This window comes from Semicossyphus pulcher, unplaced genomic scaffold (assembly GCF_022749685.1).
Source record: "Semicossyphus pulcher isolate SPU_LCO1_2020_fin unplaced genomic scaffold, fSemPul1.0.p SCAF_4, whole genome shotgun sequence".
Lineage (NCBI taxonomy): Eukaryota > Metazoa > Chordata > Actinopteri > Labriformes > Labridae > Semicossyphus > Semicossyphus pulcher.
Window position 1 is genome coordinate 26,719,337 of NW_027211715.1, and position 24,754 is coordinate 26,744,090.

At 41.7% G+C, this 24,754-nt stretch overlaps 1 protein-coding gene across 1 annotated transcript in view; it reads right to left on the minus strand.

Annotated features, from left to right (window-relative positions):
- The window catches only part of dnajc6 (DnaJ (Hsp40) homolog, subfamily C, member 6), a 38,934-nt gene that overhangs the window by 5,932 nt on the left and 8,248 nt on the right, over positions 1–24,754 (minus strand). Inside the window, exons 2-17 of the mRNA XM_069680379.1 lie at positions 22,573–22,708; positions 13,420–13,469; positions 12,441–12,589; positions 10,669–10,791; positions 8,870–9,003; positions 7,556–7,750; positions 7,182–7,299; positions 6,395–6,474; positions 6,050–6,243; positions 3,854–4,219; positions 3,676–3,744; positions 2,848–2,949; positions 2,468–2,605; positions 2,071–2,391; positions 1,799–1,947; positions 1,210–1,386 (exon numbers count right to left, since the gene is read on the minus strand). Of these exons, the coding sequence (XP_069536480.1) occupies positions 1,210–1,386; positions 1,799–1,947; positions 2,071–2,391; positions 2,468–2,605; positions 2,848–2,949; positions 3,676–3,744; positions 3,854–4,219; positions 6,050–6,243; positions 6,395–6,474; positions 7,182–7,299; positions 7,556–7,750; positions 8,870–9,003; positions 10,669–10,791; positions 12,441–12,589; positions 13,420–13,469; positions 22,573–22,708 (2,501 nt within the window). The remainder of the gene's footprint in view (positions 1–1,209; positions 1,387–1,798; positions 1,948–2,070; positions 2,392–2,467; positions 2,606–2,847; positions 2,950–3,675; positions 3,745–3,853; positions 4,220–6,049; positions 6,244–6,394; positions 6,475–7,181; positions 7,300–7,555; positions 7,751–8,869; positions 9,004–10,668; positions 10,792–12,440; positions 12,590–13,419; positions 13,470–22,572; positions 22,709–24,754) is intronic.

A 24,754-nucleotide genomic window follows, 5' to 3' on the forward strand; every position in this document is an offset into this window, starting at 1 on the left:
TAATCAATCACCTTCATGGTGCTGCCAACTCCATTCACCAGGATAACAGCTCTTTAATTGACTTGTTGAGCACTTATTTTGGATCCAACGTTTATCACATCTTTCAAATCGTAATTTTTTTTATTGTTTTCGTTGTTTTTCTGTCTTTGTTTACGTCATGTGTGAAAAATTTTGTGTTCAACATGAGATAAACACAAACAGTAAAACTGCAGAAATATACTTTATAACATTTTGTCATTGTTTTAGCAGTTTGATACTTCCTGAGAGCATGGAGTCTGACGCTCTGTGTCTGTTGAATGAATACATGGCTAAATAAAATTAGCAGATTTTTATATGCTTATATGTGTCTGTGTAATTGGTGTTGACAGAACTTGGTTGGTGTTAGTCTGTGAACGTAGCTCTGTTTTGGGAAGACCTAAGTGTGTGAGCGTGGGGCGGTAGAGCGAGTGAGAGAGAACATAAGTGTGTGTGCACGAGTTACGTGAAGTGTCGGGGACAGGAGCAGCGGAACAGCAGAGGAAAGAGTGATCAGTATAGCAGCTTATTAGTTCTAAGACAAGCTATCTTGCTAGCATAGCATAGCAAAGAAACGCAGTGCTAGCAACTTAGATGCTTTAAGACAAGCTATCTTGCTAGCATAGCATAGCAAAGAAAAGCAGTGCTAGCAATTTAGATGCTTTAAGATAAGCTATCTTGCTAGCATAGCAAAAATTCAAAAGGAAAACGTTGGTTAGAAAAGAAAGAAATGATGAAAAGAGAAAGAAGGTGGAGGAGCTTATAAGGCTGATGTCTCAATACCCAAAGTTGAACAATACAGCGCTAACAACTTAAGTCATAAGACAAGCTAGCTTGCTAGCCAAACTAGCTTGTGGGCTGTGGCAGCACTATGATGTTCACCAAAAGAACCGTCCTGTCATCGCAGCCTTTGACTGCGGTGGCTTTAAAAACATTTTACTTTCTTGGGCAACATTCTCAAAGGTAGGCGGTTGTTGCAGCGGCTCCTGCATGCAGGTGTGAAACGTTTTTCCCCGTTTTGTGTTACACATAACACAGTGGAGTCTGTGGACCCCAAAAATTAGAAAAATGACATGAGGGTTAATAAAAGAGAACTTGTTTGATGTTATGAGAGAGCCGCCTTGTTTCATCTACCACCAAAGTCCTCACTTTATTATAATTATCATGAAGTCCCACCGCTATCATCTGTCTTACCTTATCTGGGTGGACGACCAGGACTGCCTTGCGGTAGACCTTCTTGACCTGTTCTGGAGTAACCAGGTCAGCCATGCCCACGGGCTTCCAGCGCGTCTCTCCCTCCCACAGCACAGTATGCATGGTGGACAGCAGAGCTCGGATGTTACGCTCCTTCCCCTCGATCCAGTCCAGAATCTGGGTCACAAAGAGGAGAGGGAGAGGAGGGGAGCCATTAGCCAGGGACGACCAGATTTGGAACAATAATTAGCAAAAATTCGTTCAGTGATTTTGGCTCTAGTGAAAAGTTTTTTAAAGAGTAATTAGAGGAACCAAAGTTTGGTCATGGGAGACCGACATTAGTCGCTTCATTAATTCTGGAATAAACAGAAAGGCTTTAATAGATTTTGAGTACACTATCCTACTTTTGGGAATTGCTGAATTGCTTCTATTGTGCTCCACTTGATAAACAGAGAAACCCAGTGAACTGATTTTAAACAGTTACTCTACTCAGATGTAGTGACGCAAGAGTCATGGGACTTCAAGAGGAAGTACTACTCCTTATAATGCATGTGTTTATCAATTTCACAGCATGTTAAAAGCCCCCTGCCTTTATTTTCTCAGGGTCCATCTCTTTGGCCATCTCCTCCTTCCTCATCTCTGCTATAGTCCTGGGGCCCTTCTTCTCTTTGGTCCCTGCGAAGCCCTGACCAGACAGCAGGTCATCGAAGTTGGCAGCTGAGACTTTGGGCTTCGTACCTGGCACAGAGATACAAAAACCACGTTAATACCAAATGTGAAGAGGACCTAAGTTATGGCCACCCCGACCACAGCATTTACATAACACACCACATGAAATCGAATTCAACACCTCCTGCTCACCCATGTTAGCCTGTACTTTGCCCCCTGCGCTGGGCGAGCCCCCTCCCATAGCAGAGAAGCTGACGTTGTAGTTGGGTCGGTTTTGGGGCGATGTGTGAGGCATGGCGGCGGTGTGACTGGGGCTGGGCTTTGGCTGCGGGGCGGGGCCCTGTCCTTGGGGTTGCCACCCTCCACCGCCACCAGCACCTGGCTGCCACGAGGGGAAGCCGGCTCCTGTGTGAGCGTGCTGCGGAGATGGAGGAGGCCGAGACGGAGAGCCCATTGGTGGATGGGAAGGTGTAGTTCCAGTAGGGGTGGTGGGTTTGCTGGAGAAGCCAGAACCTGGAAAAGACACAGTTTATGATTATAAAAAGATGGTGGTGAAAGAAAGCAAACAAGGAATTTTTCAGTGACTGACCTCCGAGGCTTCCACCGAGGTTGCCTATGTCAGCGAACGGGTCCAGGGTGTTTGGCTTTGTTTGGTGGGTGGGGGTGCTGTGTACGGAGCCTGTGGGGCTTGTAGTTGCTGACCGACTGCCCATACCAAAGCCTGATCCTGGACAAATCAACAGACAACAATGAAAATCTAAAACATGATAATACTTTTTCTTCATATTTTTTACACATTAAGAAACTAAATGACAGCTGACATCATGATGCTTAAGCTAGGCATAACCATATTTGACATGATACATAATATATCCAAACATATATGGTGGTTGTGTTGCAGATTTGCATATCATAGAAGACTGGACTACTGTTGGCCTTTGTGGAGGTATGGGCTCTGTCAGTTCTTACCTGTGCTTGTGGTAGCAGGTCTGTTCCAGTCCCATCCTCCCATGGCGTTTTGCTGCTGAATGTTGACCGTTGGGGTGGTGGGCGGGCCCGGGGAACTCCGTCCTATAAGAGCACATAAAGGTTAAGAGACAAGAGAGCAACTTGAACCCTCGCAGCCAGAGAAAATAAACCCGACTGACTCCTGAGAGGCATTACTGGGGCTGGTGGATGTCTAAATGTATGTTGATATTTCGTTGCTTAAAAGAAACTAAAGAAGTGTCACTGTAAAGGTCATTACTATGAGCTCAGGTTGGTTAGAGTCACAACAAAAAAGGCATCTTTATAATTATGAAGTTGTCTCGCTACACTAATCAAATCTGCTCTGTAAACATATAAGTCAAAAAAAGTGTGAATAGTTTGCTGAAATGTTAGTTGATCGGCTTCATGCTGGAGGCCTGTGCAATTTCTACTGATCATACAGATTGCAAACACACTGCTCATACAAAATGCAAACCAAGTCAGTACCAAACACACAGCAGCAACAAAAAAGGCAGGGTAAGCAGCAAGTAGGGCAAAGCTAAAAAATATATAAAAAACACGGTGCAGTTTAATGAATCACAAGCATGTTTATGTGTTCAGGCATGGCAGCAGAATTGCAGATACTGTATAAACGTGCCTTACCCTGGTGTTGTCTCTTTTAAAAGGCTTTATTGCATCGAACATGTTCAGAGTGAGAGAAAGCAGCAGAGCAGCAGCAGCAGAAGCATGCCTTACCCAAGCTTGTAGGCTGCAGGGTGGGTGATGGAGAGCGAGCAGCATGCAGGAAGGGGTCTGGTTGCCCCGCGTTACCTGGTCCGAGGAAGGAACCCATCATGTCCTGAGGCTTGGGCATGGGACCCGCCCCAAAGGGATCAAACGCTGAGGGAAACAAACAAACCCAGCAGTGTTATTCTTTTTTCCAAGTGGCAACATGAACAGTGCTTTCAGGTACTATTTGAATACACTGTATTAGGGTATTTTCTCTCACCTTGCGGTGCAGGAGAAGGACATGGCGAGGCAGTGTTTGGGACTACTTTATGTGGAGTGGACTGGGCAGATGACGGCCCACTGGTTGGCTGGGATGGGCCCCCAAACAGGTCCCCGAGGAGGTCAGTGGTTGCAGCTGCACCAGACGGGGCTTGAGCTGACGGTCGGTTGATCACCCCTCCATCCAGACCGAGTAGATCCACTTCCTCGGCGGGTGCTTGGGCTGCAGGGGCAGGGGGGTCGGGTTTATGGGGGGCCGTGCTGGTGCTGCTTCGCTGGCTGGAGAGAGAGAGCATCTCGTCGTCCGAGGGCTCGCTCTCCTCGCCGTGGCCCCGACCTTCTGGACCTCCGTGCGGCCGGCTCGGCTCTGCAAAAGGATCAGACAGAAAGAAAAGACGAATTACTAAATGAGAAAGGTAGACAAAGTTTGGAAGATAGAGGTAGCAAAGCAGGAAATTCACAGAGTGGGTTGAGAGGAAGAGCAAAGTAGGGACTAATGGGCCACTACATAGATCACCTCAGCTACAAGCACCAGCTATTCTCCTGATACTGTGCACTATTAAGCTGCAATATGCTGCATACTTTGCAGTTTGCCACTGGTAGCAGCTTTTAGCTAATTGGAGGAGATCATTTCCAAAACAACACGATAAATCTTTCTTTACAAGAACCCGTCGGTATGCTTTTAACGAAGGGATGGGATGTACAGCATCACTATAAACATCAGGTAGTATTAATCTAGAGCAATATTTCACTTTGGTAGAACATTTATATCACTTGTACACCTTGTTTCCTTTATTAGCAATGGGATTCTGTCTTTTTTCCAAGTCCTCCATATTCACATTCACACCCGTAATATATTAGTGGATGTGTATTAGAAGAACACTAACACTTCTCACTTGTTCAGATCCTCAGATTATAAGTTTTTATGCCATAATAAGATTTAAAAATCGTCCACCAAAGTGATACATCGCTGCATAAGAAGGATTGGGGTCATTTCAATTCCATCAATACAGATTGTAAATGGAAACAGTCAGATGACCTTCATTAACAGAGGATGTATTCCTCAATAGGATCCATGATTATGATGGAATTGAAATAAACCCAGGTTAACTAATATCACTGTACTCAACAGCTTCTCTAACAGGTCTCCTGATTTAAGTGGTCGCCTTTTACTTTCTTACCCTCCAGATCCAATCCTTCCATCTCATCTTGTAGGGACAAAAATAAAGGTTAGTTTATTGTCTTGTTCATGTGTCTGCATGTAAATGTATGTGAATGTGTTTTCTTATATCTGTCCTTTAACCTTATCAGTGGTTTATAGCAGGTATGCACCATCTTCAGAGGTGAAAAGTACTTTTAATGGAGCACCTTTAAAGGGTGAAATTTGCTGCTTTTACTTACTTAAGAGATTTGAATACTTTAAATACAGAATTTTTTATAATTAATTGTTTCTGTCCTTTTGAGAAAAAGTCAGATTTTTACAAACTTCTGAATTCTTCTCATTATTTTTGGTTAGCAGTCAGCTTTACGGTTAGTTAAGGGTTAGTAGTATTTAAGGTTAATGTTTATGGTTAGCTTAAAGAAATAGTTAGCTGTTAGTAGCCATTTTGAAATGACATCACATCTAGGTTAGGAACATGTTTAAGCAGGAAAACAGTAAAATTTGGTGTATTACATGATGCAACATTTTCAATTAGAAATATCACACTGAAGATGTTTTAGAAAACACATTGAATCCGCAGTCATTCAGGTACACAGGTTTTACACTGTTGAATCCAGGAAAGGTATTCTGCTTGTAAGCTAGCATGCTAGCTTGACATGTAGCTAGCTGGTGTTTCTTTCTCTTTTTGTCTCATTTGAAACTTGTTACTGTACTTTTCTGTCTATATTCTTGTAGCTTGTTGAAAATTTCACATGATTTTTCAAATTTAGTAAGGAAATATCTCGAGGTAACTTTCAACAACTAGGACTACAGCTCCCATGCGTTTGTATCACGAGAGATGTCTTATAATCACTGTTTAATCTTTGGTTGTTTAAGCTATGTAAATATAACACTGACCTCGTGATTGAGCTTCTAAGAGAGGCTGATAAAATCCCACGCATCAGAAGCCAATACACACAGCCTTTCATCTCATGTGATGCACAGTATAGTAGTTATGGATTTACACATGTACAGTGTGCCCGTCCCTTAATGTACCAGCGATAGCGAGTGCGTCCTGATGCTCCTGGTGGCAGGAGAAGAGCACGTTGGGGCTGAGGTCTTTACAGGGGAACTGCTCCCACGGCGGCGTCAGGTCCTTTTGCTTGTCTGTTCCCTCCACCTCAATGTCGAGTATCACGTGGAAAAGCTGGGGATACTTCTCAGGAGAGTCACATGCATCCAGTTCGGGTCTGGAGAGAGGGAGGAAAACATATTGGAATATGCATTTCTGTCTTTCAACCAGTTACTTGGACTCACTGTTGTGTTAATGTAAAGGGCAGCATAGTTTGTTTTTTCTGCCGCAGTCATGCAAGTGAAATTAAATAGAAGAAATGTCCTTACTTGTTGAACTTTAACACAGTGGTACCAGGAGCGATGAAGCCAGTGTGGAACTGGATCTGGAAGATTTGGGTGTTGGACACCTACCGACAGAGGCAAAGTGTCAGTTTAGACCTTGTGATATTTATATGTATCACACCAAAATACATCATAATTCAAATGTACTGTAGTCTCTGACAAATTTTCACAAACTTTTCATAAGATAAACTTGCAGGAGATAAGATGAGCCTATGTACAAATCCATCAGCTACTGTTATGCGACTATAAGGGGGCCATGGGTAGCGCTTGGTCCAGTCAGGTGTAGTTTTGTACAGTATAACAAGAGGTGATCTAATTCACATGTACAGCATGTAATTTCCGCCACTAGGGGGCTCAAAATAAAAAACAATAACAAAGGGCTTAGTCAAAGTGGACTTGATGATGTCATGAAGAAGTGTGGGATCATGGGAGTTGTTGTCCTATTTTTTAAAGAACCACCAATGGCGAAAAATCACGTTGATGTGATCAGACGTGTTACACGGATAAAGACGCACTAATTGTTTGTGGTATACAAATAAAGTATGGAAGTATTGATATTGAAGCGCAGCCACTGTTTGTAGTTTGGGCCCCTAAATCAGTGGTTCTCAGAGTGGGCTCCTGGGACACTTGGGGGTCCGTGAACCATAGCCTGGAGGTCCACGAAATAATTATAATACATTTATGATGAATTGTAAAATTGTGCTGTATCAACACCCGTCCTAACAGATGCTAACGGTAAAGTACTATAGCATACTGTGTAGAGCACGTTTACCTTGGCCTGCAGACGTCCTCCAATGGTCGACCTCATGTGGTAAACTGAAACAACGACATCTCCTTGCACGCTCACACCCAGGGAGAACACTACCTTACCCTCCTGGACCCGGTGCTCTCTGGACGTACAGAGTGAGGGGAAGAAACATGGAGGAAAGAATAAAATGAAGCAGCAAAAGAGAGTGAAACATAAAGGGGAAATGGTGCACAAAGAGAGAAAGGAAGCAGAGAGTGAGGAGAGTTAATATACTTCATACAATCTCAACTTCTATTTTAGGCTCACAAACTTCAATTAAGATTCTGATGTACAATTCCAGATGTGTTGCCCTTTAATGCTCTTGATTTATGATATGAGCATCAGTCTCAACTCCCTACCTCATCCTCTCGTACTCCTGTGCAGTGGTGAAGATCTTTGTCTCTCCGATGAGGACGTCGCAGAAGGGCCGACAGCCGCTACGCTGCTTGTTGAAGCAGGGGACCGGACTTATGGTGAGGCCCTTGATCACCAGAGGCTTGGAGTGTGGTAGACTGGGCTTCTCTGAAACCATGCTACACACATAGCCTATGTACCTGCAAGGAGAGAAGACACAAGGTAATCATTTAAATCTAATTTTTAATGTCCAGTGCGTACCTTACTTTGTTCAGAATTAGTTGTGCCTAAGTAATTCTCGTTTGTCTGTAGTTATAGTATTTGTCATTGTTGTTTTTTTTGGCAGAAATCATTAGCACATTAGCACCATGGCTCCCCCTATCACAATTCCCTTACACTGCTACTGGTTGGTGTTCATCATCAGTCAGATGTTACACATACAGTAGCTGTGTTGAGCCAACAAGCAGAAGCACAGCAACATTAGAGGAAGTTGAAACACACTGATAAGTGCAGGCAAATTTATTTAATGGCTCTGAGCTGAAAGATGTTTGTGCCTCCATTCCAATAAAACTCTGTCAACTTGCACTAAAACTCTGACTCATGAGGGAGATCTTTCTCCAGCACGGAGTGATGAGTACTTCAGCTACTGGCTGAAAGGGCAATAAAATGTCCATCCTTGAGGGTGTGCCAGCTCTGCAGACGAAGATTCATGCTTCAGCTGAGCAAACAGAGGAATGTTAAATGCACTGTTTGGCATTTAGCATGTAACAACAAATGAAGGTCTGCTTGTATGATAGAATCTATAGATGCTTTGCTTTCTAGAGGGGCCAATAAGAGACTTGGGACTTTTGAACTGTTCTTTTTCTTATCAGTTAGAATAGGCAATCTTTTTATACATGTATAAACTCGGAAGAGTCAAAAGTAGGCTTGCAGACTTACATCAAATCATTAATAGGTCATCGTTTCATCAATTTATAAGATGGCTATGTTTGGCTTAATTCTCTGAGAAATCTGCATGAAGTAAGCTCCATATTTTATCTTAAACAAACCACTTCTTTCTCTTATTCAGCCTGACTTAGTTTTGTTCTAACAAGATGGTAAACAATAGGATTTAATGGCAGATAAAACTTAGGAAATGAGACGTATAAAAGGTGTCACAAACGGATCCCAAAATGTGGTCTAAAGTTTAGACGTTTAGACTCTAAACGCCTTAGGTGTCATTTCCCCGTCCTTTATCTCTTATTTCTCCTGCTTTTCTTTCTCATTCTCTGTCTCACCCACCCACCCACACACACACATACTTGTATATGGATGCAAACCTGCGGTGTGAGGGCCAGAGGCCGGACCCTGGTCTCTTGGCGCTGAGCAGCTGCATGGCAGGAACCGGGTTGTTGAAGAGGTGGCAGAAGCAGAACATGGCACAAACCAAAACGCCCGACGGAGCACGACCATCCTAAAAAACCCACAACGCAGGAGACACTTTATAAAACTCTGGGTATGATATTTTAAAGCTACATTAATACACTTTTTAGTCCCATCTTTCATGCATGTTCACCCCTGAAATGCTTTGATTTTCATCTTAGGATTGCAGCCATGACAGTAAAAGATATTAAGATAAGAACATATTTAGATCAAGCAACTGAAAACAGTGACTCAGGCTTTCTGATTGCTTGCTCTAGATGTGTGATGTAACTTTAGCTTTACCTGTGTAAGTAGCCAAAATCATAGCTCAAGAAATGGTTAATGCAATAAATCAGTTAAAGGATATGTTAAAGGATATGCCAAAATAGAAAAACACTAGGCGTGCTGGAGGCAGAATGTTTTATTCCCTGAATATATTCACTGTTATGATTTGACTGTGAGTTCATTTCAGGGTACAGAGAGACCAAAGAAAAACACTCTTGTGATCAGAAGCAGTGAAAACAGTGTTTAGAAAAGAGCTGTTTGTTGGAAGTTATGCAAGATGGAGCAATTTGCCAAGCCACAGGCAAACCACAGGGGCTTGGCAATAACATGCTCCCCCACATGCCAGTGTACAGTACTGCTGTCACTGAATTAGAACGGACAGAATGACCAGTTTCGCTGAAGACTTCAGTAGTGGTTCTGCTGCAGTACATGTATTGTTCTCTGTGCAACTGGTTGCTGAGGAAACTTTGTTTTCCAAACTGAGCTCTGTCCAGTAAAGTACGTGGATTTGAACAAAAGGACTTTTTTCATCTACCTCTGGAACTGTGATGTCTCTTTTAGCAAACAGACATTTCCGATATTATGACCACCGTGCTGAAACATGACTCACATCCACACCAAGGCCGACAGAAGGGACTCAAATTCTCTATTCAACACAAAAACCTTGTGCCAGGCAACAACAGAGGTGCAGAAACTGACAGGACTCTTAGGAAGTAAGAGGGGTTTAATAAACTCCAACCTTTGCTTCGCTGTATTTGAAATCTATAACCAGGCAGAGCAACATTACCACATCCAGAGTTGGATACAGGGAGAGGAAGGAGGAGAATATTCCACTGCTAAAACCTGCTCTTTACCTTAAGGTGTGAGTAAAGATTTCAGATCATAACTTCTTTAAAGTTTCTCAAAAGCACATTTTAATGCAACTGCCAAAGTAACACATTTGCCATTAAAATGTGCATAAAATGAAACCCATGTTAAATACATATTAGGGATTTTGAGTAATTGCTGCAAATTTGGAGCCCTTTGCACGGGCTCTAAAGTGGGTCACAATAAAATTCAACTCCACAATTGTTGCTCTTATTGGTCCCATCTGTGATAAGACTGACTCCCAGTCGTGCAGATCACAGCCAACGTAGTTATGCATGTGTCTGTGATCACGCCTAACAAGAGTCTTAGTTGGATCAATACTTGGCTCTTATTGATTTAATTTCTTGGAGCTATGGGGATATTTTTCTCTGATCTTTTCCAACAATCAAAACGGGTCCCTACTCATCAAAAGTCTACTTTATTGTAAACCAAAGAAAACATGGCAACATAGAGGAGTTAGTAGTGTAAAGGCAGGGACCGTCCAATGAATCTAGAACATAACTGAAGAATAAATACAGGATAGGGATGAATATGATGCAGGTGTTATATGTCAGTGTGTCCTTACCGAGCATGTGATAACACACACATTCTTGGGATTCTGTTTGAGCCAGTTGTGCATGTTCTTACACACAGCAAACAAGTTGTGAAGGCTGGGAGCCTGGCGAGAAGGCCAATTACACTCCGACACCTGGAAAGGAGTTGGCGCAAGAAATAAGAGAAGAAGGGAAGAGTGAGGGAAAACAGCGAGACCCCGAAACAGAGGCAGAGAAAATAGTGGAGAGGAGGCACAGGGGAAGGGAACGAAAGAGAAGAGGAGGGCAGAGAGACACAGGAGAGAAGGAAAGAGAAAGGATGAAAAAAAAAAAAAAAAAGGAAACCAAAAAGACGATGAGGGGAGGAGAAAGGAGAGGTGGAGGTTAGCAACAGCACTGCAGCAGCAGAGCAGCAAAACACAACAGATACCATGATGAGTCATCTGAGATACAGCGACTTCCACAAGCAGACAGGGGGCCATCTTGGCCATGTAAACTCCTCGGCTTAACTCCTCAGCTTTGGAAGACGTTTCTGCCGGAGGGTGGCAGACTTTTATCCACAGAGATCTCATGTGTGCCTCTGCTAAAGTAAATCAACTCTGGAATGTACTTAGTCGGGACACTTACTTACTCTGTAACACATAAGATCTATTTTTCAGTTAGGGGCATCTCTGGTGACACGTGGTTACCGCTGTGATGTATGTAAAAGAAACACAGCATGTTCGTGTTCACTGCTGTGTGATGTTATTTGAAGATTAAAAACAGCAACAAAAAAAGGATTCTTTCTGAAAATACATTCCCTAGTTTTGCTTTATCACCCAACAGTGTCCACAAATGTAAGAAAGTTAATGTAAAATCCTGAAGGGTATCTTTAAGGAAGGCTTCTTCTGAGTAGTACAAGCAGTAGTATATCGTAGTATTGCATTCTGTTTGGGGTTTAAATGGTGTCCATCTCAGATAAAACTCCTTTTTGACATTGAAGTATAGGAACTCTGTAATATGTGCCACTATTACCTCACTGCTTTACTTCCTGTGTGTGTGTGTGTGTGTGTGTGTGTGCAGACCCTTGTGAGACCCTTCCCTCTGCATCTATTCCGTTGTTTTGCTTTGCACGGGATGTTTTCAGGAGGGGCGCTGTTGTGGTTCCCTGAGCCAATCACAACGTATAGGTGAGTGTGGGAGTGGTTCAAATTAGCAGCTGGGCCCCATTCAGACCGGCGAACATGGCGTGAGAACGATGCAGAGTTGGCCTTCTTTCTGTTGGACAGGTAGGTGCCTCAAACCGGGTAGGACACGCTAAACGGCAGTAGTCAGCATGCTGGCGCAAAGGTAACCGGCGGTTAGCATGCTAGCGCAAAGGTAACTGTGATGCTGTTGGTGTTAGCTCGGCGGGGTGGGCGTGTTCTCGTGTGAGAGTGAGCTTCTGGTGATGAAGAGCCCAGGAGGAGGGGCCCAGTTTGAATGTGTTGTTGACAAAATGCAAGGAACAATCCTACTTATTATAGCTTTAAAATGTAATTGCACAAAAATTTTTTTACAAAATACTGATCATAAAATTGTCTGTAGCTGCAATGTGCTCCACAATGTTCACTCGCTAGTTGCGAACATTCTTTGCAGTGTGTGACAGGAAGCGTACAGGAGGTTTGTCACAGCTTTATCAGAGGAGCCTCACTTTCAGTTCTTCTGAAATTTATGGAAACATGTAGCAACAGTTGGATCAGTCCTCATAGGTCACTCTTTTGCTGTCATATAATGCAGATAGTGACAGATGGTGCAACAACCATGTACGAACTATCACACTCACCCTGTTGGAGAATTTGGCGCCGCGGTAGTTGCGCTGTGAGAGATTGAAGACAGTGTAGTGGTCCGCATGGCGACTATCAAGGAAGGAGCGGATGTCCTCTACGTGGTTCTGATAGCCAATCTGCACGGACTCTGCTGGGTACGTCATCACTGAGAGAAGAAGACATGTAACAGATATTTACAAAGTATATTCTGTTTAATGGGCTCACACGAGTCCTCCATCTTTTATTCTTCTCTACTATTTTGCTGTAATATGTGAACTGAAACTTGAGATATGGACAGTAGGTCTACATGTACGCTTGACAATGGTTGCACACAAAGCATTATGGGATAGAAGCCCTCAGGTGACATATGTTCTCTAAAGGTCACACTGAAGCTCCACACTGATGAGCATGTGACGCAATTCAAGTTTATCTGTAAATACAGTCTTTGGATATGTGGGTCATCCCAAGTTCTGTTACGTTTGGTAGCTATAATACACTTCTGATTCGTACCTTAAAAGTTTCTACATTGTGTCCTTCCTTAATCAGCTTCTTACTCTGATTATCAGCCATGTGTTTCCACTGAAGCATTGCATTTAAAGTAATGATAGCTTTATGGGTTGTTTGGTGACTGTCTTTTAATTAAGCCTACACAGAGTTACACATAAAGCTGATCAGCTTAGTTTCTGACTTTTTAAAAGTTATTTATTTACTTTATGTCTTTGTCAATACCTGGAGCTCGTATGAGAGAGCCTGGGTCTGCTGAAGTTGGCAGTGCTGCTTGGGTTGCGATGACCAATAAGGGTCATGTGTTAGATTAATTATAAGTATTGGTATGAGGGCACAAGGGGAGGGGTTTCTTCACTGAGCCTTTATCCTTATCATTAGGGCACAAGTATCTTCTTCTTTTTTGTTCTGAGTTTTGCACATTTTTTGGGCTGCACTTTTTTCTGCTACATACAGCTGCAAAGTCCTTTAGCCACAATCAAATGTGTTTACCTATGATCCGTGATGTGATGTAGGCAATGTCCAGCTCCCCTTTAGTGTACCTGTAACAGAGAAAATAAACATTGAAGATTAGTTCAAATATATTCAAAGAAAAAACTTATCTCTCTTATATGAAGAGAAGGAGATTAGCAATATAATGAGCATGAAAAACATTACCATTGTCGCCCCCAAACAATCTTTGTCATTCGCACAGTATTTCTGAAACTATGAAAACCTGCCAGCCTCTGTTCTGTAACAGGTGTATTCTAGTGTACGGCTCTTTGAGGGGCGTTTCTCACAACACTAGTATATTCATAGGCATGTTTGGAGCGCATGCAGAGGACTTTTGTTCTGGTCATCTCTCGATCACATCTCATAGACACCTCAGGTTGCATACTGCTTCTAACTCTTGCACCAAAGATTACAGTCTGTCTTGCATAGTCCATTTTATGTTTGTTAACAATGGTAGAGCCAGGGGAAAAGGAACAGGAGGTCTATATTTGGACATGTTCCCCCAAAAGTCTCAAAATAAGTGACTTGTGAGTTGTGATGGAAGCTAATGAGCTACTAGATAACACCCAGGCCCCCTGCTCAATGCTCCCTCTTCCATTGTTGAAACAAAACACACTCCCTTGTGTTTACTCGATCAGATACAGCAGGAATATGTGTTGATTGTTTTCAAGCTATTTCAGCATGTGCAGGATGCCCTGTTCTTGAAATGTCATTACAAACAGGGGATCAATGCACTACTGTTCAGCATCCAAAAGGTTGAACCCTCTCTCTGCCCCTGGCTGTCGGTGCATCAGGCCGCATGTCATGCATATCCAAGTAATTAGACTCAACAGGCTTTAGAGCAGAAGCTTCCATGTGTCTGGCTGTGGGGAAGTTGTCTTTTTCAGGCTCACCACACTGGGCTGAACCGCTCGAGATCAAAGGAGCACCATATGCGAATTCTTCAATTGAGCATCATTGGCTTTCATTGCCAAATTTAGCTATTCCATATGGACCTTCTTTTAAAACTCTGGGAGCAGCTGCAGTGCAGACTCGTACAAGAACTCTACTGCTGCTGCTGCTGCAGGATGGGAGTGATGGAGAACACTGCTTATTAAACAACATGAAGCAGGTGCAAGGTTGGAGTGGGATTTGTTTTAATGGACTACAGAGGAAAATTGTGCTATTTCTTCTGAAGATAGACAATCAATATGGGTGTGACAATGATTAAAACCAGGCTTCAGACTTCTTTGTTAAAGCTACGGTGCAGAACTTTCCTTTTGTGTCTATCTTGGCGACCTCTGTGGACAAAGCAGCACCTCCTACCTCTTTCCTGATCCTGTCTTTTACATGCAAGTTTACATGTATGTTGTATTCTGCAACAACAGAAATCCCCCTGCTGTCTTTTCACTGTCACACATATCATTCACTGTGAATGTCCTCCATAGAAAATGTAAACAAAGGTTGTTTTGGCAGCGTGCTGCGACCCTGTGGCAGCATTATAAAGAAATAGTCACATGAAAAAGATTAATACCTTGAAATCTATTAAGAAAAATCAAGAGCAGTTACCTCGCAACAGGTTTAACTAGCAAAAAGAGCCACTTGAGAAAGGTTATTTAAAATATTAGATTCATCATCCTAAAATAAGAGTTGATCTGAAGGTTTATTTACATGAAATGTTTTTGCTTAACAGCAGCAGAAGACTTGCCTACCTACTGTGCTTGGATTATCAAACACATTAGTAGGCTAATCTGCATCAGATTGAGTTGAGTTGTTGCCTACTGTGAAAATCCCCCGAGCAGGTCTGATCTGGGGCAGCCGACTCTGTGTGGTCATGGAGGAGTGCCATATGGCCCTGATGCAATCCTAGACCTGGTTATGTAATGCAGTGACACTCAACTAGTCCGCTTTGGAGTGAGAGAAAGCTCAACATGTCTTGGGATTTTCTGGAGTGTTACACTTAAATGCTTTTTTCTTTTTAGATTTTGTGAATTTATTGTGTCAAGTGCTTATATAACAGACAAACATCCTGAGTTCAATCCCTCTGTGAGGAAAGTAGGAGGATACTGTTGTGTTTGTACAGTAAGCCCTCCATAATTAAGTAATTGGGCCACAGTTCAGGTTGCTATTTTCATCTCATTCTGTGTGTTTATCCCAGAGCGAAAGTGCCGACTGAAAAGTTCAGAGTGACATAAAATGTGAAGTTCTGCTTTAAGCCACTGCAGAGATAACATTACTTGACCTAATGTGAGTCTGCTAGAACACTTATTATTTATAGCAAAACAAATGTTCCAAAAAAAACCATTAGCAGTGTTTAAGGAACAAAAAAGACCGTCTAAATTTGACCGTTTTATCTTGCCAAAAGTTGCAGCCACAGCATCAATGTGTGTGTAAATCTGTGGTTTCATCTGCTCCTCTCCTGAAATAGCTACCTGGCTGTAAGAGGAAGGAAAGCGGGTCAGGTGTCAGGTTTAAATGGTCGTGGCTAATAGCCACGGAGTTTGCAAATAAGCACTAGCCCTGACCCTTTGAGGTTAGAAAAGCAGCCAATTAAAGTGTAGAGAGAGGTGCGGTGCGGTGAATAAATGAGGGGAAGGATCTGACTGTAAAGAAGGCCTAATGTTGTCTTAATGTCTTAATGTTAATCTGTCAGATAATGTTGTCAATCTTTAATATAACGGATGGAAACAATGTAATATCATGGCAATGAGTGGACTGCAGAGCTGAGTATTAGACTCATGTTCTTTATGATTTGTATCTGGATTTAATATGCTCTAAGAGGATGGATTATACAGAGTATATATATTATATTCATTCAACCATTTTATATTAATAAGAACAAGAATGACAGCTGAATGTGTGTGTAAATCACTCTTGCTTTCCCTATTTGTACACCGCTTTAGATCATTTAGAAAGAGAAATAATGTACGGATGAAAATTGGTACAGCCATTGTGAGCCTTTTGTTAGCTAACAAACATGAAACAGACACTAAAGGGCGCCTTAAAGCAGACATTAAATGTACCTTATATTGACAAGCATCTTTTATTTACTCTCCAAATTCACATGCTGTTGCTTTGCCATTAAGTACTCTTTTTATGAAAGCTTTTTTTTGTGATTGATGATTTAGTATACATTTGTTTTCTTTGAGTAGTTTACTGCCAATCAAGCTAACCGCTATATTAGCTTTCAGAGGCTAATGTTTTGCTAATTAATATTTAGAGCAGCAGTTAACAGTTAAATAATGTAGGTTCCCACATGTTTGAAAGGAAGAAAGAAGATAGTAAAGGAAACCTTAAAACGGACCCATCTAAAAGTTAGAAAGGTTTTTTGTGAGTTTTTCTGTGGGCAGTTTTTCATGCTAACCAAGCTAGCCACTATATTTGCTGTCTGGAGCTATTGTGTTGCTAATACAATATTTTAGGTAGCAGCTAGCAGTTAAATAATGTTGGGTCAACAAGTGTACATAAAATAGACCCTCTCAGTTATAGAAAGAAACCCTTGATACAGATACTGAAGGGTATATTGAAGCTAGCCACTATATTAGCTGTCTGCGGACGGTTAAAAATGTTGGGCTAGCTGTTTTGAATGGACCCTTTTTACTTTTATTGTTGTGACTAACTTTGCTTTACATCCTATGGGGTAATACTTTGCAAATCAATAGTTGTCTTGTTACAGCAGATTCATTTTTACCATACCTTTCGTCTGCCTCTTGTTCATGATATCCTGTTTTTTTTCTAATATAACCACAATAATTTAATGTGTTAAGAGTCCAACTACTGTCTTTTAACCTTTATCTGACGTATCTTTATCTCGCTGCATGGCCTGCTGTGTTAGCATAGTGAGTGCAGAAGAGTGACAACAAACACACCCATGCAGATACCCACAAGCACCAGCACCACAGTGCCTGTTGATATTTCCTACTGGAAAATAAACACCAGCAGCCTGAAAGCCTTTTAGGCCAGATTATATCAGAGTAGAGGTGCTCTAACTAAGTCTCCAGTCTCTACTCACACACTCAAACAAACACAGTATAAGTGGGTTAGATCCCGAATGGATATTAGACTTGGCTTTTCTACATTCCTTCTCAGCTTCTCTCCCTAATTCTCAATTTTACAGCCTTTTCGCACAGCACTCTGAAGGCAAACGGCATCTGTCTCGTAATGGTGAAAGAACTGATGTGTGCACTGCAATCCACTGACCCTTGGGCCTGATTGAATGTCTACTCTTGACAAAAAATGCTGCCAAAACTTCACACACCAAATGTATTTTTGTTGTTGATCCTGAATCATTTCAGCCTTGTTTACGACTTTCACTTGGCAACCATTTTGCTCTGATGTCAGGGTGAGGAGCTTAAATGCTGTTATTATGTTGTACAGCTGTCTTCCACGTTGTAGGTCACAGAAGTATAGGATATATGACAATTATCGTTTCAGTGCTGCTCGATTTATGAGCAACTGAAAAGACAATTAGTAATTAAAAATCTGGAGGGACATTGGGCCATATTTCAGGGTAAAACAACATATTTGATTAATATAGCATTATAAAAGAGCTAATGCTAGCATTCAACCACTTCCTTGCTTACATTACATTAGCCAGGAATGTCCTAGCTAACATTACGTATTCGCTAACATCACATTAGCCAGGATGTCCTAGCTAACACTACGTTAGCAAGGATTGTCCTCCCACACATTAATGTCCTGCTAGCCAACATTATGTCTTCACTAACATTAAGTTTGCAAGGATTGTTGTCACAAACATTAATGTTCTCCTAGCTAACTTTACCTAGCGAAAATTACGTTCGCTAGGAACGTCCTCGCTAACATTACGTTAGCAGGGACTGTCCTCACTAACACTAAGTTAACTAGGACATTTCATTAGCTGGCATTTTACTCCTTTTAAGCAAGTAGCTGCATGCTAACGTAAGCTGTTGTCTGACCCTATTTAATAGGTTTAACTTAAAACATGGTGAGATTTTCCTCTGAATTTTAACTGTTTATTGTCCTTTCCGTTGCTGATCAATAGAGGAGCTGTGAGGCGCTGTAACGATTTGCCAGATACCCTAGATTATACATGACATCATAGAAAAATGGACGCTGTGTGAGTACAGTCAATTCTATGAACTTGTTTGAGCTAAATGATCCAAATGAAGCAAGAGATGTTGATTGTATGATTTACATACTGTATGTTGGCCAGTGGAAGAGAAGAAAGAAAGAAAGATAGAGACAAAGTGAGATGTACCTTAAGTAACAAGTGAGAGAGGAGGAATAAAAACGTGTGCGTGACAAAGAGACTGAATAGAAAGCAAAGACATGAATGTGTGTCTGGTGGGGGAGATTCAGGGTGGGTGGGTGTAGTCTGGGTGCAAGGACACTGTGTCTTTCACAAACCCCGATCAGCCATCCAGACTCCATGGCCGTGCTGTTTCTCACAGACAGAGAAACACACAGCTGAGCGTTGTTTCCAGATTTGTTTCCCTACCAAAAATCCCCCTCAGCCAGGTAAACAAACAACCAGGCTGCTTTAAATAATTCAGCAACAGCTTTTTGCCTTGCATAAAGAATAGTCAGAAGCAGAGGAACCAGTAAGGGCTATTTTTTGGGGTGTAGTAATAACCGTGCTTGCAGGGGGTTTCCCTTATATCAAACATGCTATGGGGAATTTCTACTGAAGTGTTTCAACTGCCAATAAACTAAGAGGAAAGAGTCTGTTGAAGAAGTCACACATAGGACACTCAACCTCCAGCGGAAATTCTGCTAACCTAGAAAACCTTCAAGATGCATAAAAACTCCTTCTGTAGAAAGCAGAGACATTTCTGCCAAACTGTGTAAACAACCGTTGCAGAAAATGTATTGAAACTAGCACAAAAATCAGGCCCTGTACAAAAAAAACAGGATAAATTGGCAGAAATTGAAAATAATATTCATAATTGTGTTTTCATAAGTGTTAAAGGACCTGATAATAGGATTTTATTGTGTTTCATTACCATATAATGAGCTCTTTATATCTGCTGAGGGAACTGTCTTGTCCGGGGAGTCTGCTATGTTGCACCATGTTTCTACAGTAGCCCAGCATGGACAAACCAAGCACTGGCTCCAGACAGGCCCTTGTAGTTGTTGTTTCAATCTGCAACCTCAATGTCAGATGCCACTAAATCTTACACACTGCTGGACACTTTTTTGCCACCTAAGTCGCACATCCACTCTTCCTTCAGCTCTGTTTTGGCTTCCACCTAACCAGCTCTTTAGCTGTTAGATATACAGTAGTCGCCAATTTAAGTACCTGCTGTTAAGCACCTGATGCCGGCTGCATCTGGAAAATATATCTGGAATTCTGGTTGATGAGAGCGAATTAAAATAGTAAAGTTGTGGACTGTGAAACCAAGACATCGACCTAAAACGCTCCTTGAAGCTGAGGGAAACTGCACAAACTTCCTGTAGGGTCATCAGTGTGAGCAACCGCAGTAGTTTTCATTGACTCATAAAAAATGCTGTGTGTGTATATACACATATTTGCCATAATGTTTTTGTCCTGCAGAGTCTAGAAATAAACTAGTTCTCTAAATATATTGCAGGCTATGAGTTATGCAATCCATGCTTCAGACATATTTCTTGTCAGTTGTAGCAGAAACAAAAGAAATGAATATATATTATTATGAAAGATTATGAGCTGTTACCTTGAAACAGTTTTAATAATTTAAAGAAAATGGTCCTTGAAGAGAATATTTATCTTTGAAATGGAAAATATGATTTTATCATCCTAAAACGAGATTTAATGGCTTCCTTGAATTGCCTTTTTGCAGGTGGAAAGAGAGCATCCTTCCACTCAGAATATCATTAAATCCTGCAGCTCTTTATTTTCATCTCTCCAACTACTTGCTGGCTTAGACTCCAAGTTTAACCCTCATAGAGCAACACAGGTAAACCACTAATGACGGTCAATGGGCCGAAGCAAGAAAACCATGATGCAATGTCAATAAAGTTTTACCATTATGCATTTAACTGCTCTGTACATCAACTATTCTACACAGCCAGTTGTTTAGCTCACTTCACAAGATGTTTATTTATGTATGAGGGCAATAAAACACAGAGTACCCTTAACCTTGGGCGATAACTTGTGTCGTCGTACTCATCTCGCCTGTCCTTCCCTTTCAAAATAAAGTTAATAAATGTTTTGCATACAGCAGAGTTCTCGTCGGTGTGCCACATCACAGCAGGATACTCAATGTTGACACTCACCAAAGAAACCTGTCCAAGCTGTTTTTTAAGTGTACTGTTCTAAATCGTGGCGTGTTGTTATACCTCTGCCCATCTACCTTCCCTTACTGAAGGCTTTCAGCTGGTTGCCACACTAGCCTGCTTCCCACCGCCCCATTATCCGTACCGCCCACTCACACATACATATACAGTCCGCACAAACACACACAGCAGGGCCCTAATGAAATGAATCCTTCTGTATCAGCAGCGCACTGGCCATTTGGCACAATGAACCGCCATGAATAATTCAGCCAGGAGAGGAGAGGAGGGAAGGTGAAGCAGAGATGAGGGGAGAGGCGGCCGAAAAACACGAGAGAACGACAGGGCGAGATGAGTGCTAGTTTGCTAAGATGTTAGCAGCAGAGGAAGGGAGACACAGCAGAGGAATAATCACCATCAAACTTGCTGAGTCAATAGTGAGAGAGAGAGAGAGAGAGTGTGTATCTGACAATACAGAGGCCCCTTTGTTCTGCCCTGTGCAGATGCCTGTGCACAAACACACTGGGACGACCGAGCCGTGCCAGACTCTGCTGCCCTCCCTCTTTCCTCCTTCTATCTTTACTGCTCTGTTTCACTTCTAAAGCTATTGGGGACTCTTTTAACACTGCAATAACTGGCTGAAACATCATCCAGTCCATCACAGTAATTATCATGTGTCATATTGACAAGATAAACATTTGCATGGTCCAACTATTTAAATATTTAAGATAAGTTTCTGAACAAAACAATAATATTCTCATATTGGTTATCTCTTGTCAGTGATCTTCAAAATAAAAGTCACATTTTTCATATATAGTATATCTTTAGTTTAGGGAGGTTTGTGTATTGTGCCATATTACTGCTCCAAATGCTACGACATCACCTTTCATAATTTTGCTGTATTGTTCTGATTTAATATTAGAATATTTGACCCTGTCTTGGATAGATCACTTGGCTCACTTGTAAAAGAGGATGTCATTTCCTGGTTAAATAATGTTTAAAAAACATGCACGTATAGCGTGTTTAACAACCTCATGTTTCTAACTTAATTTAATGTTACACTGTGCCAGATGGATGCCTCTTTAACATATAGTTAACCTTAGATTTGATCCCCAACTAGAAGAAAGAGTTCAAATGAGATACTTCCACAGACTATGCTGAGCTTTCTAGTATTAAAACAACAAACATGGCTCTACTCCTGCCTTTTTTGCTGGACGCATGAGAAGTTCACGGCCCTATATCTCAGGAATTCTGTGATTTAAACCAAAAGTAGTGATATAATTTAGGGCCTGCGTCCATTAACAGCGTTTTTTGCGCGACCTCAATTTCAGAGCGCTTCTCGCTGGCACTCACTGTTCCATCGGTTACGAAAGACTGGCAGCACTTCCGCTTCCCGTGGTAGTGACCGTTAAGTCTGTTTTAAATTGCTCTGTATGCTTAATATGCAGGAAATTTTACAAAGAAAACAAAAATAATTGAAAGGAATTGTGTCCTGGCGTTAGCAGCAGCTCTACACCTGGAAATTGTACTCGAAAAACCAGAAGCATTAGCTTCTACTCCGCCATTGCTGTTGACAAAGTTAATATTGGAAGTCCTGCCCCTTCTTGATTTTGATTGGTTAGGGAGAAGTGACATGGACGAGCACGGCGGTGTTCCAAAAGTTGAACTATTTTCAACTAAGAGCGCTGTGAGCTCAGCAACTAAAAACAGCTGATGCCGAGGGTGTTTTTACACTGAAGACGCTGAGTGCTGAAAATGCTGAAAATGCTGAACTTGCACTGGTTTTGTTAGAAAACAGGCGCTGCCAGCGCAAAAAACGCAGTTAGTAGACACAGGCCCTAAATCAGCAAAATTTGAGTAGTTATTGCTATAGCTGCAGTTAACAGTAGGTGCTATACAGTAGTACAGAAGATTATGTGCATGAATTCATCTGTAACTTACGTGGCAACTTGATGCATGACCTTAGTGGAGGTGTCTTTCAGCGTGTCCTTCAAGTTGTCCTTGAAGTTGCTGAAGAACTTCCCGGCTCCTCCCTTCACCATATCCAACAGTCCTCCGCCATAATTGGCATCCATATCTGTGGACAGAGGAGCGTCAGCCAATTAAAATCCAGAGTGAAACAACAGAAGGCAAAGATACTTTCCTAGTTTTTAAACAGAAAAATAATAGTCATGCTCTACGCAGATGATGTGTTTAACTATTTATACAATGTGAATTGAATAAACGTTATCCTTCAATTCCACACTGGATTCTAGAGGTTTCCCTTTGACTTCAGTGAGGACAATATGAGTCACTGCACAACATACCAAGTGAACACATGTGTGGGTGTAAAGGCATGACAGGCAAAGACACAAGAGACAAGACGCACACCATCTAGAGCTGTGTTTTGCTGTGTGTGTGTGTGCGTGTGTAGTTACACTCTTAAGAGTAAGCAAGTGTTGGATTGAACTCAAGTGTCATATCTTAGTCAGCACTCCTCTGCTGATCTGAGATTTTCTCTCCCTCTCTCTCCCTTCATATATCCACACATGGCAACAACAGTGGCATAGCTGGAGATGCGACATGGCAGTGCTGACACATCTACAGACATTAAAGATGACGCAGCAGAAAAAAATACCCTCAACAGGAATTTTTCAGCATGATAGAGTCATCGTCTCCTCCAAAACCACTAAGATCGTCTTCTTCTCTTGTCCATAAGAGATCACCAACAGACGAACCAACAATCAACTGATTTATAAGCTAGTTAATCATCTAAAAAGGGTTAACCGGCTCTCTGAAGAAGAGGTTAGCATAGTTAGGGTTTGGAGTGTAAAGTCTGACCCACCCCGCCAGGTCCAGAAAATGTTTCAGGTTGGGCTTAAACAGCTGTTTGCTCAGATGGGGTTTGGACTTGATCATTATTCAAATATATTTAACAAAGAAGTCTGGCATCTGTTATGTAAACTTTAAGTGCAAAACCTGGAAAGATATAGAGAGACAGAGGCACAGCAATATTAGACTTAGTGTTGATTTAGCATTGAGAGAGGCGATAGATATGTTTTGGTCCACTTTTACAGAACTGTCATGTCGTCCATCTTTTTATACAGTCTATCGTATAGGGCAGTAATTTCTGGTTTTCAAGCTAAATCACAAACAGCACATATCTCTGAGGCGTACCCCAAAGAATAACTAGAAATATCTTGTCAAAAGAGAGCTTCTAAAAATACAGAAGATGGCAAAATAATGACCTTGTATTATTCTTTCCTATAAGTTTGCTCTGGATTTTTTTGAATTGTCAAGTTAAGCTGGGAAAGAGTGTACATCCATGTTCATCCAGCGAATACTGGGAAAAGTTAAAGTTGGGAATGATATCGTGTTGGGCAGATGGTTCATGATGATGACATAAGGTCATTAACCGGCAGTTAGCTGCAATTTGTGTGACGTTATTGCCACTAAAACATAACCTAAAAGAAATAGCTAATTGAGTATTAAAGGCCATCTTTGCTTTATGCTCGTGGGCTGCTGTGCCTTACTCTGTGTGGACCTATTAGTTATATTTATTACCACTTCCAGATTAGGCGTTTTACATATGTGAGAATACAACTCTGTGTCCCCAAAGCAACGCTATTTATTTCTCTTTGTTGAAGAAATAACAGCTTCGTCTTTTTCTGGCTAACACTTGTGCTGCGATGGAGGAGTACACTTTTGATTGATTTTAACAGCAGACTTTCACACTTAGGGAAACACTCACAGAGACATTACAAACCCTGACTGAGGAAATCTATCCAGAGAGAAGCTGCAGGGTGACACAAAGTGCCCTGATTAATAATAAACAGTAAACTCTTTCACTGTGTTTTCTCTATCTGAAACATTACTCGTCTACTTCTGATCCCTACATTTCTCTCTTTCTCTCCCCCCCCCCCCCCCCCCCCGACTGGTTCCCTTCATCCTCTACTCCTTCATGGAGGTTTTTTAGACACTTCTTCACTGAAATCCAAATTTAGACTGCACGGGTCTGACAGGGATTTAGTTTTTTCTCAGGAATAAAGCTCTTGCTTGTTGAACTCAGACAGCATATGATCCACAGAAATTCCCCAAACTCGGGCTGTTAAATCAGATTTGACTGACTGAATTATGACGATGT